Source organism: Anas acuta, chromosome 25 (genome assembly GCF_963932015.1).
Source record: "Anas acuta chromosome 25, bAnaAcu1.1, whole genome shotgun sequence".
Classification (NCBI taxonomy): domain Eukaryota; kingdom Metazoa; phylum Chordata; class Aves; order Anseriformes; family Anatidae; genus Anas; species Anas acuta.
Genome location: NC_089003.1, coordinates 5,394,940 through 5,413,313, shown reverse-complemented (window position 1 = coordinate 5,413,313; position 18,374 = coordinate 5,394,940). Strand labels below are relative to the sequence as shown.

Here is an 18,374-nt window from a genome sequence, read left to right as displayed (position 1 = left end):
CCTTTGTAACAAACGGAGAAAATGATGTGCTTTTAGAACATGATGCACTGACCTGTTTTACCTGTTTGCTTCTGGATGAGGTTCTCTGGACCACAGTCTAGACATGTCGTCTAGACACAGGGCTTTAAATTGTGCCTACACATCTGTCTTATATGGCTTTTACTGACTTTTGATTTCCACAAACGCTGTATGAGGGTGCAAGCAAAAACCACGAAGGGTGTTTTTTAAAAGGTAAGTAGGAAAAGCCAATATGCTGTTTAAAAAGCCACAGAGATGTTTCTCACACAAGCTAGCACAGGAACACATACCTTACCCATAGCAGTGCCCTGCAAAACCAGAGCCCTGCACACTGTTTACAGAAAAATTCAGAAAAGCTGTTTTGGAATCCTTGAATGTCATGGACTTAATTTCTCATTGCTCAGGGTGGGTTTGACTGTAACAGAAATACCTGAATGCTCAATGCTTAGTGAACAGAGTCACCCATGCATGAGTTGTGTACCATTACCTGTATCACCACAGTTCCTCTATCTGCATGCACAAATGCTGTGCAGGTAAGTTATTTAGGTAAGTGAAGTGACAGTTGAGCTTCTGAGCAACAAAAGACTTTTCTATTAAGATGAGAGCAGATTCAGAGGGTGAGGCACAGAATGGATGGAGTTAAAGGAGTCCATCAGGTAAACGCTTAGCTCTGCCTTACAGTTCTAGACATTGTGTGGGCAGGTAAGAAGAATAAGGAGCATTTAAATTATCTCCTCATTACTCTGTGTGGAACAATGAAACAACTGTGCAGCTGATGGAGGAGCAAAGGTGTTTTGAGGCCACAATGCTGGTTAATGGACTGGAGCACCTGACACATGAGGAGAGCCTGTGAGAGCTGGAACTGTGTATCTAGGGTAGAGGAGGCTCTGGGGGGTTCTTGTCAATGTATAAATACCTGGTGGCAGAGAGAAGATGCAGCTGGGCTTCTCTGAGTGTCTAGTAACAGGACAAGAGACAATGAGGACAAATTGAAACACATGAAATTCTGTCTGAACAGAAGAAAACTCTTACAGTATGGGTGGTTGAACACTGGGACAGGTTACCCAGGGAGATCATGGAGTGTCCCTTCTTGGGACATATTCATTGTGTCAGCTGGACACAATCCTGGGCAACCTGCTCTGTTTTCTATTTGACTCTGCTTTGAGCAGGAGGGTTGGGCTACCTTGTCTCCAGAAGTCATTTACAACCTGAGCTGTTCTGTGATTTTGTGACTAAATATTTAGTCCAGCAGCAACACACCATGGATTTAATGCTGATGGATTGAAAGCATTGTCATGGGGCTGCTGGGACAAAACTTACTGAAAAAGTCCTGGGATTTATTACATTGTGAGGGGAGGATGGAGAGACATATGGCAGGGGAAGACAGGACAAGAAAAAGGACGTACCAAGTGGTTTGAATGCCATTGCCACAATGGCAATGACTCTTGCAAGCACTCCCACTCATTTGACTGTTTGAATTTTCTTAGATTGCTGGAAACAGGAACTGGCATCTGTTCTGTTTGTCCAGAGCCAGCATAACCCAACCTGCTAAGGCTTTCCTTCTCACCCTCCTCTCCATCTCTCATTTCTCCTCTTTTCTCCCTGTGTCCTCCTCAGTCTGGCACTGTCAACACAGATGGGAACTGCCAAGGCAAAATCACAAAGTTACAAAATTATGTAAGGCTGAACCAAAACTGAAATAAAATCATGCTTTTTTAACACCTGTCCTCGAAATCCTCTTGTTTCCAGTTGGGGAGTTATCACCTGACATCACCTGTTGAAAATCCAACCCTAAAATCCATTCTCTTTTTAATGGGAGAGCCTCTGATTCCACAGATATCTTTCCTTTGCATACACTTCACTCACTTACACTCAGTCCTCCTACTCCTGGAGTTGCCTCCGTTCCTTTGATCTGTTACTCATTGAGTCCTCTTGCCTCCTACTCTTGCCTTAACTATCCCTCCTCTTCTCATGTCACCTGCACCTGTGCTTTCCTGTTTCCAACCATCCTGTTCCCCCCTTCTCTGCCTCCAAGCCCTATTCAAGGCACTGAAAGTTTTTGTTTGTTTGTTTATTTTTAACCTGCCTCCTGGTATTCATGCAGCTCTTGTTTGTCACCTGAGCCATGTTGCCTCCCTTTAAAGCTCCCACTGTCTCCCCAGCTCTGTTTTTCTCTCCAGAAGTCAGTCGATGTACTTTATCCTCAGCTGTCCTGCCCATGTCCTTGAAGAAACAGCTTGGTCCAATGTCCTTTTCTACTACCAACCCTCTTTACAGTCTCTCAAGTTGTCTTTACTGCCTTGAAGCCAGTCTCCTTCTGCATGATCCTGACCTCCACATCTCTCATCCTTGGTGCTTCTACATTAACACCCTGCTGACCACTCTTTGTTCTTGTGGTCCTTTTTCCTTCTTGTAGGGGGACTGCAGCTTTCTCCTGAGGTTTTATAATGCTTTCTGAGCTGGTCAAGTCAGAGCCCTGGCAAAGGCCAATTTGAGTCCAGTTGGTGGGACACTCAGCTTTCCTCTGCTGCTTGATCATGAGGTGAGTGAGCAAAGAGCAATAAGTACAGTTATCTGCCAAAGCTTGTGCAACCTCCAGATGTATTTCCTCAACAGACCCACATCAGCCTACATGCAAATTTGCAAATGTTTTTCATATTACCCCACTTACCAGGCTTTGGTGATGGTACCAGCACTGTTGCCTGGCCCTGGAAATACCTTCTTTACTGCAGTGTGGGAACAAGGTGGTCCCTGGTTTGGAGCCAGGAGAAGGAGGGTTTGCAGAGGGTCATTTCGGTAGCACTGCTGGCCACAGAGCTTGGAGGAACTGGGGGCAGGACCTGAGTGCTCCTCAGGCCAGTATGGGCACAATGTCCAGCTGAAATGTCAGGGTCTCAAGTAGCCTTGTGGAGAAGTCCTCTCCTAGCTTGGACAGAGAAGGGGACTCTGGCAAACCACCACCTAAATCAGCTCATGGTGTTGCCCAGCCAAGGTACAGGGAGCAGGGTCAGACCCGAGCCCTTTGCTTGTGCCAAGCCCAGTTCCCTCTAATGTCAGAGGCTCTTTGCTGGAGGGGTCCCCACAACAAAGTGCTTCATAACAGAGCAAGCAGATCCCTCCAGATTACTATCATTTCCTCTTGTCTGAGCTTGGCGTTAAGCAAATGAATCTGCAGTTGCATCCCTCGCATTATCTCTCTGCCTACTGGTGTGTGGATTAGTGTTGCTGCAGCAACAGCAGTTTTGTAAGATGAGCCCATTTTGGGAGAGCTGCTCCAGTTTGGGTGACTCAGGGCTCTGTCATGGGCTTGAAAGTGATTTGGCATCTGCCTCCACCCCTTTGTTTTGGCATCTCACAAGGTTCAGCTCTGACTTATTTGCCAGCAAATGCTAGAAGGATTGGAGGAAGGGGGGTAGGGCCTGGGAGTTAGAATCTGCTTCTCTTCCTAATGAATGCAGCCTGAATAAAGTTGCTGACAAGGGTGTGCATCCAGGAACCGGGATCCTTTATGTTCTGTGTATCAGATATAAATGTTATGTTCAGTAATGCCTGGTCAAAGCAATGTCACTCTCAGTTTAGAAAATACAATCAAGTGATTCGCCATGGGAGAGAATGTATTCTGTACGGGCTGTGATAATATTATTCACTCTGTAATTTACATAAATGCATATAATTTGCATATGCAAATCTTTGGCTTCCAGGCTGTGCCTGCAATAAACACAGCAAGATTTTTCAGCACTGCAGAATCTTTTCTCCAAAGAGTGAGATGCTGAAATTAATCTGGAGATCCACTCACTCCAAACTGCCAGGGCTGTGGCTCTGCATATGGACTGCCTGTGACTAAGACCACCTCATTTGTTGGTGCTGCTGCTGCCTCTTCCAAAACTCACACTGCCAGTCCTGCCTGAAAAGCATTTGCAGCAATGGGAGAAACCACGACTCAAATTTGCCTTCCCTTCTGCATCTTCTCCCAGAATGGTGCCATTGGAAGGCTGTGTTTCCTACCAGGGAAGAGGAGGTGGTGGGACAGTCATTCCTGAAAGGAGTCTCACAGAAATCAAGGGAAGGAAAAGAGACTTCTCAAGCTAGGTCTGCAGGGATTCTGGCTATCCCCTGTTGGTCAGCCAATCCCTCTCTGCATGCCTCCAATTGGGGTGTTGCTTTAGAGAGGCCTTGGCAGGGGTTGACTTCATTAAGTTGTTAGTACCAACTCTCTGGAAATCACCCACTGTGAGGCACCAATGTCAGCATCAGAAAGCATTCGCCCAATGATCAGATACTACAAGAATATCCCATTTAACACTGTGGATGGGAATTACCATATCCACCCAACTGTCCCACAGACAGGGATTGAAGATAACAGGGGTGATTGTACTCTTATGAGTGGCCAGAGGTTACCCCAAGAAGGATATGCCCAGACCTACGAGAAGACAGCAAGTGCTGTGGGCTCATCCAGTGCAATATAGCTGGGACTAAGGCACCTAACTCTGTCACATCTGGACGAACTCGCTCTTAAAGTGTTTTATGTCAGATGAAGCATGGGAAAGCCCAGCTGAATCTTTTGAAAGCCAGATCTACCATTAGTCCTTGTGGTTTATTGTTGTGATAAATGAAACCTGAGCCACTCTCCTCCCATGGAGAAGACAGCAGCACTCAGAGAAGAGGGGTGCTGTTTGCTAGAAAGATGCCCTAATATTGCAGAATATATTGAACCAGTTAACACACTGGGTCTGCTTAAAAGGTCAAGCTACCAGTATCCTGTTTTCCTTACCAAGTTATCTTTGCTATTTAGGGCAACACCATGAGAAACAAGGCAGGGGTGAAAGATACCTTTGCCTAGGTATCTGAAGGTTCCGGCAGTCCTGTTTTTCTGGATTCAGGAAATCCTCGGATTTTCTGAGCTGAAGCTAATTACTGGACTATCACGTTTAAGGGCTACCAGTGATATGATTCTCAGTAATTTTCTCTAAGTCATTTCTTACCCCTTGATATATGTAGCCCTCAAAGCACTGCCTGGGTACAAGTTCCGCAATCTAACTACACACTCCTCCCTGAAGGTTTAAACCCAAGGGCTGATAATTTCTTTAGCAAACTTTGGTTCTTGTATCCTGAGAAATAACCTTCTTTTCCTAGGCACACAATTGTCATCATTCAAGATCTGCACGGCCTGTATTGTATTCACTCATAATTGTCTTCCCCCAAGCTAAGAATCTAAGGTAAATATTGTCTCATCATCTGAAGCAATTCAACCCTTTTGCTTGCTTGTTGCTGTTGGCTTGTCTCTGTGATTTTCTCATTTCATAAACCATTTTTGGAAAATGCAATGATCAGACTGCAAACAGACCTCAGGATGCAATAATGGACTGAAATAATGACATGCTGATACTTTCTGTTTTGAGAAAAAATCCAGCAACAGCTCCTAACAGACCTGCTGTCAATTGACAAACATGTTCATAGAAAGCTGAGCAAGGAACTGAGCAGCAAGGTGCAAAGCTTGTAGATGGTTTACAACTCTGCACATTAATTATTGAGCACTGAACTAACAATTGCAGAGAGCTGTTCATTACATAATTGCATAATAATGGACATAATTTCCAAGATGGTTGTAATAGAAAGTTTAACCTCTATCTGTGTTGTGCAGATTAGGGATCCTTATCCCAGTTTTCATTACTTCACAGTCATTGACAATTAATCTGGTATTTTATCATCCAATGAGTGCCATCCATTCCTGCCTTCTGTGGTCACCTTTATGTTGGACCATCCTGAGTAATGTGTTACATTTGCAAACTTTGTCGCATCACTGTTTACATCTTGCAATCATTTTATGATCAGGAAACCAATGGTAAAGAATCAATCTGAAAAATGATATCTGTTCTTAAAGGTCTGATTCTTGCTGAGAAACTTCACCCAGAAACTTGTTCTTTTTAATCACTAGGGACCTGGCATTCTTTCTGGTCAAGGTCAGGTGTATTATGCTTAACTGAGTTCAGAATACCCTGGGAAACTTGGTGGAAGATAGGAACTTCTTATTTTGTTATACAGTGCATAATGTCAGGCAGAAATGGGCTGTTGATTACTACTAAGAATCCTGAAGCCTGATATTACTTAAGAAATGTCTGAATGCATGCAGTAAGAGAGAAGCACAATTAGAACACAGGTAGGGTTGGACACCAAAGACACAAAATCTGGAGGCCATAAGACAACAGATACTGTACTGATCATTGTTAAGAATGTGTCCATAAGCCTCTGACCCAGGACATGTGGGTTAGACTAAATAAAAGTAATTATTGCAGTGCAGGTAAGTGCATTAGTACTAGCAGTATGGTGGAAGACACCACCATGGCAATGCCATGTCTACCTTGCTTCTGGTAACTGTGTTTAAAGGCAGCAAAGTTAATGTAGCAAAAGTTATTTTTGAACATCTGGGAGGACTTGTTTTTTCCTCTGGATATGAAGGGTCGATTTTCAAGAACTTCAGACCTTTAGTGTTTAGATTATAGCACTATCATCATTGTCTCTTCCTGTTGTCTAGCTATTCCTACTTTACCATGTAGTTCCTTAGCACAAGATACCATGTATCTGATCATGACACAGCTGAGGCACGGGATATCTGAACTATTGGCTGAAGCTGAAACAATATCTCCTACAATAATATAAATATTTGTGTGTGGTTTGCAGGTAGGTTGGGACCCAGATACATTGCACATGCAGATGATGGGAGTCATCTGATGAACTTGCAGACATTTCAGCTGAGACCATTGTCCTGGTCTGCCACCATAGTCCAAGGAGGAAAACAAGCTCTCATTTCATTTTAGACCTCTGCAATTCAATTCACAGAATCACAGAATTGTAGCATGATATAAATGTGTCCTTGTCAGTAAGGCAGCTAAGATGTAGCTGCAGGTGTCTCCAGCAGGATGACAGGGATAAGGAGTGAGGAGTTCAGTGGTACCCAATGGGACTATGATGGAGTTGTAAAATGCCCCCTGTGACAGTTTTCAAGGATCACTGCAAATTTGTTAACTACTATTCTTCACAACTGCTAGAAAATAATTGCAAGAAAACTGGATGTTTATGAGACATAGAAATGGGATCAGAACAGAAAAAAAAATCAAGAATTTATCAGCTAACACTAACCCCTTCTGTTTTAAACTTGAAGAATCTATTTGTTGAAAAGGAAGAGGAAGATCTCTGGTGTCTGAGCCAAAGCTATACTACAGTGGCTCAGGAAAAGTATTTCTCTTTCAAAAATAAAAGGTCCAAGTACTGGGAAAGATGCCAGTTAAACTTGATTACATTTGTAAGATTAATTAAAACCAGAAAGGTTCAGAGAACTGTGAAAAAGACAAATTAGCAAATCAGGAAACCCATCTTTAGAAAAGGAATTAGAAAGAGTTTCTCTCCTTTTCTATATAAAAATTTGCTTAGCAAATCATAGTTCTTTCATGTTTTCAGAGATGGCAAAGCAACTGCACTAACAGTCCTGGAGATGAACACTTTTGTTACAGGGTAAATATTCTGTTTTTTTCAAGCCCGTGTAGCTGAAGCCCTTTCAGCCAAAGGTGGCTCACAGTTTTTTCTTTGGTGACAGTTGAGATAGTAAGCATTAATTTTATTATTATTAATAACAAATGTATTTTATCAACAAAAATGTGTAAACTCACATGCAGTCAGAGCATGTGTAGTGTTAAAGAGGCACGTTAATCATAGCACAATTTTTCTTAGCCTTTGCCCCATGGTTGGTACTAGGATGTGGTTTTTACCATGTTGCACTCTGGATGTAGCCTTTAGCCTGAAAATTCCAGGAAACAGCCTTAAATAATATAGCCTGATACCCCCATATCAGAAGCATTTCATTATGTTCAGTATTACTCTAATATTAACCTCCAAATTTGAGTAATATTAAACCACTTCCATTTGTAGATATGAAATGAATTTTAGGTCATCAAAAAAATTAAATTGCATCTGCCAGCAGGAGGCTAAAATTAAATTTTGACTAAGGGACATAAGCTAATCTGTGTGTATATGGGATATGTAAATTAAACATACAGCCAACTTTCTGACTAATACTTCCCATTTCAGATCCTTTAGGAAAATCACAGATAGATCCACTGAGTGATACTGGGAACTGATAATGAATGAGATTATAGACATGTGCAGCAGCTGATTTACATCAGGTTTGTCTCATCCCAGCAACAGCCAGTGGAGAATAGGTATTTAGATTGCATAAATTGAGTGGCTCTGTCCATAGACAGAGAGCAGTAAGATGATTTCATCCTTCCCAAGATCAGATCTAAAGTAGGTTAATTTGAGGTCTTCTTTATAGAGAGGCAACATCTTTCCTACAGCAGCAAATTGTGCCTTGATGATTTGCATACAGTAGTATCCTATCTTTGTGGAAGATAAATCCCATTGCACTTTTGCCATAGATAAGTATTTTCACAAGTAATTTATAACTCTTCAGATCTATGCTACATTGGGCACAGTTTCCATTACAAGCTTCATTTAGAGTCATTGCCTTTAGGAAACTGAGAGTAAGAGTGTGATTATAGAATGAATGCCAGCATACAAGATTCTTATTTCCCAAGTTTGACTGTATGTCTTGAGACATGATGGTATCCATATGGACACAAATAAAATCAGCTCAGAATCCATCTTCATAAACCTTCACCATGAGTTTCATAGTGTAAAAATGATAGCAGCAATATGAAAGTATTTTTTGGATGCACAAGAAGGCCTTCACTTTTGTCAAACACTTTGCTGCCTAGCTGAACTCTGAACACAGAATTCTTTCTATTTTAATGTTCAAAAGTGTGCACTGACACACTGTCAGATATGAAAACCAGCCAAACACTTGAAGACAACAACTTGTATGAGGACAGCAACTACCAGCTGCCAGCAACCTACCAGACTACACTGGGATGCTTCATGAAGGCCTAGCAAAAATTTCTAAACATCTTCAAGTTGAGACAAATTGCTATAAACTCTACCTTGGTTGGACAAATCAGATCTACAATGCTAAGAGAGTTAGCAGCTGGACAGTAATACCACTGCTAAACCAACTGACCAGAATTTATGTACATTAAGTATGTGCTGATTAAAGCAGCTTCATTCTCACGATGTAAAAGGAATACTGCACTCTTGTTTGTATTGAGATTTCTGCTGGCAAATTGACTAACAGCTTCTGCCTAAACATTAGGTGAGATGCATTTCTAGATGACTGGCCTGTCTGCTGATGATCGCTAGAAATTGAGATGTATAGCACACATCAGATGAAGACATTTTTCAGTTGAATGAATTTTCCAGTTGAATACACAACAGAGATAATGGAAAGTGTTGTGCATTATTTCTACTTATTTTCATTACACATGGCAGTTATTCATTCTGTAATATTTTATATTTAAAGTTTTCTTTGACGTTCCTCATAAGTTACTGCTTGGATCTTCTCCTGCCTTTTCCTACAAAATCCAAACACTGGTTTAAGTTAAACTGTTTACTTGGCAGTGGGAGGGCCCAATGAGCATCACTGAGACCCTATCACCAGTGTCAGATGGGAGATGGCTTTCTACCTGCTGGTTAGTGTCCCTGCTTTGTGGGTAGTGTTCAGTGGACCTACATGACAGCAGTGGAAATCAAGCACCTGCAGAGCAATACCTGAATTATGAAAGTGTAATGTAAAAGTCAGAAGCAATTGAGTGACCTAGAGTCAAATCCTTTGCAGGCTCTGTGTATTGTGCCTGCAGGAAGAAAGGAAGGGCTGAAGGCATTTTTGCATCTTTCCTGGTCTTACAGAGTCAGTAAAGCAGTGACTGCAGTGCAGCAGCTTGAGATCTACAGGCCCAAAATCAAACTAGTGAGAAAACATTAGCTAAAGACCTATAATGACACATACCTGGGCACAGAAGATGTGTAGTGCATAGCGGGGGTGGCATGAGTGGCCATCAGGTTTCTCCTTGACACAGGTGTTGGGCTGTATGTTGCCATTGAAAGCCTTGAGCTGTAACATGGCTGAGTTTGCTTAAATGTGTCCAGGATCCCAATGAAATCCCTCCAGCCCACCACCACATGTAGTGGGGACTCCATATTACAAGAACTGTCTAATACTGCATCTTTTGTAGCACTGCTCTTATCCCTGGCACTATCTATCCCTAGACTGAGAAATGATGATTGGAAGAATCCCTGGAGGTCTCTAGTCATAGAATCATATAATCATAGATTGGTATGTATTGGAAGGGACCTTATATATCACCTAATTCCAACCCCTGCCATGGGCAGGGTCACCTTCCTGCCATGGGCAGGGTCACCATCCACTAGACCAGGTTTCTCGAAGTTCCATCCAACCTGGCCTTAAACACTTCCAGGGATGGGACATACACAACTTCTCTGGGCAACCTGTTCCAACGTCTCACCATCCTCATAGTAAATAATTTATTTTTTACATCTAATATAAACCTACTCTCTTTTAGTTTAAAACACCTGCTTTTAGTCCAAGCATCTGCTCAGAGCAGGACCCTCCCCTGTACCAGCCCAGAGTGGTGGGGCTTGCTGCAGCCAGGTCCTGCAAATGTCCAAAGATGGAGCCTCCTCACCTCCACGATCAGCTGGCCCAGGTTTGCACCACCCTTTCAAGCAAGGAGGGTCTCCTCATGTCCAGCAATTGTCCCTTGATATATTATCTGGCACTAGGGGGAAAAGACTGTCTCCATCATGTTTGTAACAGCCCTTTAAGAAACCATAGGCTGCTACTGAATAGCCCTCAGTATCCTCTTGGCCACAGTAAATAAGCCCAGATCCCACCATCTTCCCTGGTGAGCGATGTGCCCTAGATCCTCATCATCCTGGAAGCATCCACTGATCAGCCTTTAGTTTCTCTACATGCCTCTTGAACTGGGTGGCCAATTCTCTACACAGCGTTACAGGTGCAGGTCCCTCAAGTGCCAGGCGGAGGCTAACAGCTTTCCTCCACCTGCTGGCCACACTCTTCCTCCCAATGTAGCTCATCACACAGTTCATTTTGCTTGGGATAAGCAAAACTGTGAGTTCACATTGCTGCTGGTGACTGCTGGTCCTTTTCACCACTGCTCTTACTCATTTGGTTCCCTGCCTGCATGCATACAACTGTGTTGGAGAGCTGTGACATGTCTACCTGACCACATCAAGGTGAGTGGTCACATCAAGGTGAGAGCTGAGAAGACAAGACAAGAATGTAGAATGGCTGCCGTGTGAATTCTACAGCACCCCACAGGCAGCCCTGAGCTACCAGTACCAAGGAGCCAGAATTCACCCCTGAATTTCCAGTGTTTTTCCAGAGGTTCTCTTAGACAGGTGCTTAATTTTGTCATGTACTGCTTTTAATGAACGATTCAAATGAAAAGCAATCGGCTTGCAATTAAACTGCTTTTTAAATGTTATTTGTGACCATTTAAATTTACTTCTAAATTTAGTTACAAGAATGTTAAGAGATCCCTGACTTAAGGGCAGAGACACTTTTAAGTCAATATATGAGAGTCAGAGCATTTTTCCACATGTTGGAGCCATCTGGCTCCAAGCTCATGTTGGCCCTGCAGGACAGAGTGGATCCCTGGGGCTGGGATACTCCATCTGAATGGCTAATTTTCAAGAGAACGAAACTTCCTGATGTTTAGGGAAATTCATGCCTTTCCTATTGCTCCTTACTATTGTGTTCTAGTAGCATTTTGAAGCTGTTACTGTACTCAGGACTCCAGCGCACTGCACTCTGTAATATAGGTGAGACAGAAAACTGACAAGAGACGCTGACCATGATAAAACTTTGCAAAGACTTTAAATGTGTTGAAGTTCACAAGGCAGTATCTCCTCAGAATCTCTCTTCTGGCAACGTTTGGGGTTGCCCAAGTGTGCTGGCAGTACAGCACAGCTGGTAAGCCTGAATTTCTGCTTGAGTGTTTGGACAAAACTCAGATATATTGTCTGATTTTTGGGTGGTCCTGTGCAGACCAAAGAGTTGGACTAATTGGACTTGATGGTCCTTGCAAATACCTTCAAACTCAGGATATTCTACAATTCTGATTCTACGATCCTGGAAAGCTCTCACTATGTATCATGGACTAATCATGCTGTTTGTCTGGGTGGTGATATAGATACCTCCAGGTCATGCCTGTTTGCAAAAAAATGCTGAGGAAAACCTTTAAAACCATAAGATCTTTGTCACTTGTGTCCACTTAGTTGCTTACAGCTGTTTTCATGAGCAGCCACGCATCACCCCAGTGTCTCTCCTATTAGCTCTGGCCTCACTGCAGTCCTGGGGTAGCTTCACCTAGAGCTCTGGCAGTCAAGCTTTGACACACCTAGGGGAAACAGTCTGCAGTGTTACCCACCAGCTGCCTGCCTCTCCCTGCTGGGCAGTGTTAACACAGCAGAAGGTGGCACATGGTTATGCCTCAACTCTTCCAGTTCTGAGCTTTGTGTGCTAGTGCAAGCTGCTGGTGGAGGGACTTTGGTTTCAGGTGCCAGAACAGGAGTGGGAACAGCACCGCTGGGCTTGCAGGATAAGTGCCGTCAGCTCTGTCACTGACACTTTCCATTATTACCTTATTCATTTTCCCCCAGAACTGGATGCATTTTAAGCCATGGGAAGATTATATGTGGGGGTCTTCTATTTCCTTTGTAGTGCTGCAGCAGCTGGATTTGCATCAGGAAATCCACTCTTGTAGTGGATTCTGCAATGCAATTTTAAGTATTCCTTTTGAACAAAGCTTTAAGGGCTGCATGCATATAACCCACAGGCTACAGGATATAAATGTATGAACCTTCAGAGACTGTCAAGAGTGTGAAGTCTCCCGTTCATTCCAAAAAGGTAAGACACTGAAAGCTAAAGAAGACAAGCTACATGTCACCTCAAACTGCATCTACATGCAAATGCTTTTCACTTGTGTTTTTCCTAATGAGGAGCTACTGTGGGACTGGTGAGAACATGATTTTAAGTTTCTGTCTGCCTCTTTCTAGGGGCCCAAGGCCACTGGGATCCTCAGAGAGCTGCCAAAGCCTCGAGACTCTCTTGGAAACATGTCTAAGGGATGGAAATAAAATCTAATAACATATAATGGACAAAGTGATTCTGCCAGTTGCCAAATGATCTACTTAGAGGAAAAAAAATACTGGATGGGAATATGTAGGTATATGTAGGTGAGAGCCACAGCTATGGGCAGTGACCTATTGATTTTGTGTCCTCAGGAGCCCTGAGAGGATTGGGGCTGATTTCTTTACCTCCTGTTTTCACCACTGGCTCCAAATCTGGCTCCTTTCCCCAGGCTAGTCACATGCCAGATGTTTTGAGAATTCTTGCCCCATTCAAAGGTGAATGATGCTGATGGAAGAGGAGAGCATTTGGTGTTTTTTTGTTTTTTTTTGTTTGTTTGTTTGTTTGTTTGTTTGTTTTTTCTCAGTTCATGGGTGGAGTTGTCTCCCTGATTGTCTTCTTCAGCCCCTGCACACATATTAGCATTCTGGCAGCACTTTCTAGCTGTTTCTTGGGCCTCAATATCTCTGTCAGACTGCAGTGACAGAGCTCTGGGCAGGGGACATATTTTCCCCTTCATCTAAATTTTTCAGGGCATTACCAGAAAGCTTTTGGTACAGCTGTCATTCTGTCTATATGCTTCATTGACAAGTCTGTCATACCTTGATCCTCCCCATCTCACACATATGCTGTTATCCCTGCTGTTAGCAGAGCATTTGGGATTAAAAAACTGACTGCAAGTGTGATTGGTGTCACCATCTTCCTGTCAGCTGGCGCCTAAGAGGTCTGTTGGCGTGACCCAAGGCTGCTGGCTGTGGAGCTCATGTGCCAGCCCTGGCCTCGCTGCTCACTTTTCTTCCATCTGTGCCATCACTGCATGGCCAGGAAGGACAGCAGTCCTGGCTCTCCATGGCTTCACCACATCTCTCCATCTTTTCCTTCTTTGTCTCCCTTTTAGCAGCGGTAACCCAGACAGTGCAAGCATTGGACACATATCTGTGGAAGCTTTTACGGGCTTCAGTTCCTCATGTCAGCATTCTCAAAGGTAGCACATAGACAACCTTTTCCCATCTGTGCCCCATTTGTTCCTTTTCACTGCTGTAATAGGATAAAGGCATGTGAAAAGTTGGCCCTATGGCAAAACAGCAGCCCCTGCTCACTGAAAACTACTTCTACAGTCTGTACTACCCCTGGATCTTGCTCAGGCATAGTCTGGAAGAATTCTGGTTGTTAGGGACAGGCGACTGAACACCACAGGCTGTGAACCCCAGGCCCTGTCCCTGTTGGCTTTACAGCCCAGCAGCTCCAACATCCCGCTGCTACCAGCAGGCCTCGGCACTGCAGACCTGGGCATGCACCGCAAAGTCATTTCTTTTGCATAACACCTTTTCACACTTCACCCACATGCTCCCCATGCCAAATCTCTCTGCCTGGCATGAAGCATTTCACCACTGAGGCCGGGGACAGAATCCACTCTCTAACATGATGGCGTGTGAGCTGAAAGGTTGCTGTTGAACTGTGCACTCTCTAGATAGTATGACCAGAGGGGACGGATCTTTTCTTGAGCACTCAGTGAAAATAAAAATCCTCTGCAGATTCATCTTTTTGCTTTTACCCCTTCTATCACACTGTCACTGCTCTCCTGCTTGCCTGCATCATCTGACTGCACTGTGGAGCAGTGGGATTATTACAGCCATCCCTGAACCCATTTAGGAGGTGCCACGACCCTGTTCTTATTGCACTTCTTCTCCTTTAGCATGTTCAGACACTTCCTCCTCACTACAGGAATATTTTTTCCCCATTTATGCCCCAAAGCAGAAATTATCCATTTTGATTTTGCTGCAGAAATATTTCCCATACAGGAGAAATATACCTAGAAAGGTTGCCCTAGCATGACTGGGCACTGTCAGCAGTTTCGGGGTCCTGCAAGCAGCACAGCATTCCCAAACATCTCGGATTAAGCAGAGATGGATTTATACAAGGATAAGAAAGCACTAATGATGTCCTGTCCAGCCTGGCTTGGACAGCTGTGGGAACCCAGTGCAGGGGACTGGGCTGATCCATTCCCCATCTTTGCTTCCCTTCCTGTGTCTTGGGGCATGTTGAACCCCGCAAATGGGATTCATCCCCCAAAGGCTGCTCTATGCTTGCCTGAAGAGCGGTGGATTGAAAAGACAACCTGAAAAGCACGTGTTTTTTCACACTGTATATCACAGTATGCTAGAGCACACAATACATAAAAACTCATCTCCACAGGGCAAACATTTAAACCTTTGGTGAGACTGAAGAAGACTTTTAATTTTGTGTGCTGTAAGAAGCATTGTCTCTGCCTGAGCAATCAGGAAACCATGGCCCCCAGTATTTCTCTCCTGCTCCTTCAGCCTTCAAGAAACCTTGAAAACCCTTTGCTGTTTCTGATAGCCTCTCTCTTATCCTTCAGCCCTATACAGGGCATTTCACCACACCATTTTAGTGCAGTAAAAATGCTTCAGCACTTAGGATATTGCCAGAATTGCCCCAGATACGCCAGATGCAGATTTATTGAACAAAATTCTGTGAGTAGTTTGTTTGACTCCCACCTTTCCCATGGACACTGCTTGCCATGCCCTCGGTATTTCCATCCATGACCAGCAATCTTACGTGTCCTCTGTATTGTTCATTTTGGGTGAACTTCTGTGGTTTGGGGGAAGGCACATAGTGCAGACACCTGTCTGCAGTGTCTTCTCCTGAAAACAGGGAAAAGCATTTTGGTGATGGGGACATTTTCACTTCACAGGGAAAATCAGACCTTTTTGTCAAGGAGATTTGGGTTCCTCTCTCTGAGAGTCAAATTCCTCCCAATTCAGGTGTTAAATCCTAATTTGTATCTGAGCCTGAGGCAGGTCAGGGACCAGTAAAACCCTGGCGGGCTGACGCCAGTGCCAGGAACCATTGCCCCATCCAGTTTCCAGTGGCAGATTGTTGCCTTTAGATCCAGCCACGCAATTTTGACCTGTGCTACAACCCACCGCGCACCCCCACTCAGACACGCTGGTCCCCAGATTAAGGAAAAAAGAGATACCAGGAATCAAAGTGATGTGGTCTTTATTTCAGTAGGCTCCCCTGCCCCAGGCTTAAGCCTTGAAGTTAAGCAGCCACGCTCAGGGCGAGGAAATCATTTAATTCTTTGGGAAAACATGCTGTGATTTAGCCATTTCATGAACCTGCATAGCTTTTAAACGCTTCCTGAGCGAAGACTTCTCATTGTATGCTTAGTCTTTCTCTTCTGGAACTGCACATTTTCATTCTCAAAGTCCACGATAATAAGCAGATTATTTAAAAAATTAGCTTTCCTTTCACATTTCTAAATATTCCCAGATATGGCAGTCCATTTCCAAGTTCACTCCCGCCTACTTCTTGCCATCTCCATGTTGGCACTGAAACGATCTAATTCAGTAATAAAAAAAAAAAAAAAAAAAAAAAAAAGACTTTTCTGGAAAGGCGAAAATAACTGAAGAATCTCAGTAGTGCCAATTCCAACATCTCCCTCTTTGCCCTACGGATCTTTAGGCTTATAGACCCTACCTGGCACACACAAAACTTAATGAGATATATTCCAATGAGAAATCGTACATGATAAAGACAGAAATTATCTGAAATACTCTGTTATGCAACTTGCTGTCCGCTGTGTTTAAATGACCTTAAATGTTGTAGTCCCTATTTTTTTTATTTTAAACTGCTCCCAATTACCTTTTGTTTATATAGTTATTTATATTGTTTTATTTATTTTTAAAATAAGCAACTCAGATAATTTAACAGCCTCATTATAAGATATAACCAATTATTTTATTATTGTTATTTTTATTGTTAGTGCAAGAAAATAAGCGAAATTTCCATAATTAGAAAGAATAAAACCCATCTTTGAGGAATTTTGCTAATGAATATTTTCTCAGGTGCCATTTGTGTTCTCAGCTTATTTGCTGGACTAAATTCACATAACAGAATACAACAAAAGAAGAGAAAGAAGTCCAAAAACTGCAGCAGCCGAAAAGAAAATAGAATATTTTTTTTTTATAAACATTGATCACAGTTTAATGGAAAAGAAGAAAATACCTGCTAAACAGTCATGCAACAGACAAAATTTATATTGCACAAGAAAATAAAAACACATCCCTTAACATTTAAAACAAATGCCTATTTCTACAGTGACGAAAATGGAGAAATTAAGAGTGGTGGGGAAGACTCCATTTGAGCAAAAGGAAACGAAGACATTGCCCTTTAAAAATAATCCCCAAACTTTTCATTAATTACCAGTCAAATCTGAAGAAATTATGCTTAGAATCAAACATGCAATCATGGCCAGCTCAGCAGTGCTAAGGTTGAAAAGGAAGGAACACGCATACACAAAAATCCCATAGCTAATAATTAATTAATTCATTAATCAATCATAGAAAGAGGGAAGGGGGGAAGAAATCTTACCACCAAATTGGGTAACCGGCTAAGACCTTTGTGCCACTGAAGAGAAAAGATAAAATTAATCCAAGCAGGTGGTAATCCATTAGTCCAGGCTGGTGCAAGGGGAAAATCTCAGCGAAGTTTTCAGAAAAACATTAAGTGTGAAAATGAAGAACAGCCCCCCTTCCAGGAAAAAAAAAAAAAAAAAAAAAAAAAGGAAAAGAAAAAAAGAAAAAAAAGAGTTAAACAAAGTCCCTTGAAGTGCGGATGACTTTCTGGCTTGTCAGAAACACACCTCTCCAAGCCTTTTCCCTGTAGATCATCCAAAAGCGTCTATTAAAAAGTGCAGGGCTTGGGGATGTCAGCAGGCAGCCAATCAGACCGCATGGCCCAAGGTAAGGGATGAGTCTCAGCTCAGGGCTGTCAATCATGTTCTCCTCCCCCTCCACCCCACAACTTTGTTCCTAGCCCTCGCTTCCACAGACAAACCATCTTCGCAAGAGACCTTACTGAGGCAGTGAGATTGTTGGTGGGTGTTTTCCTTTTTTTAATTTTTAATTTTTTAATATATGTTTTTAAGTTCATTTAGCAACTCAGGATGCACAGACTCTGCTTCTGACTTGGCATGCCAAGACTTTGCAAGGTAAGGATGAAGGGTGATTGTGATTGCGCTTAATTTCACGGTGGGGGTGAGATAGGCAACTTATTCTTTAGATGGAGAGGGATGTGAACATTAACCCTTGCAGGAGCACCAAAGAAGCAAAATAACCCTCTGATGCCATGTCAATATGTTGATCTGAGTCACATGGACAAAACTGGTTGTAAACTTTAAATGAAATCTGCATTGCCCAGGATTTTCAAAGTGTGTGGGTGGGATGGATGGAGGAGGGAGGCAGTGGCAGCCCGGATTTCTTTTGAGAAAAAA

The 18,374-nt window shown here is 43.0% G+C and overlaps 1 protein-coding gene across 1 annotated transcript in view; it reads right to left on the bottom strand.

Annotated features, from left to right (window-relative positions):
* The window catches only part of WNT3 (Wnt family member 3), a 50,327-nt gene extending 32,489 nt beyond the window's left edge, over positions 1–17,838 (bottom strand). The window contains exon 1 of the mRNA XM_068660767.1: positions 17,474–17,838. Coding sequence (XP_068516868.1) covers positions 17,474–17,553 — 80 coding nt within the window. The 5' untranslated portion in view covers positions 17,554–17,838. The remainder of the gene's footprint in view (positions 1–17,473) is intronic.
* Between the last annotated feature and the right edge of the window lie 536 nt (positions 17,839–18,374).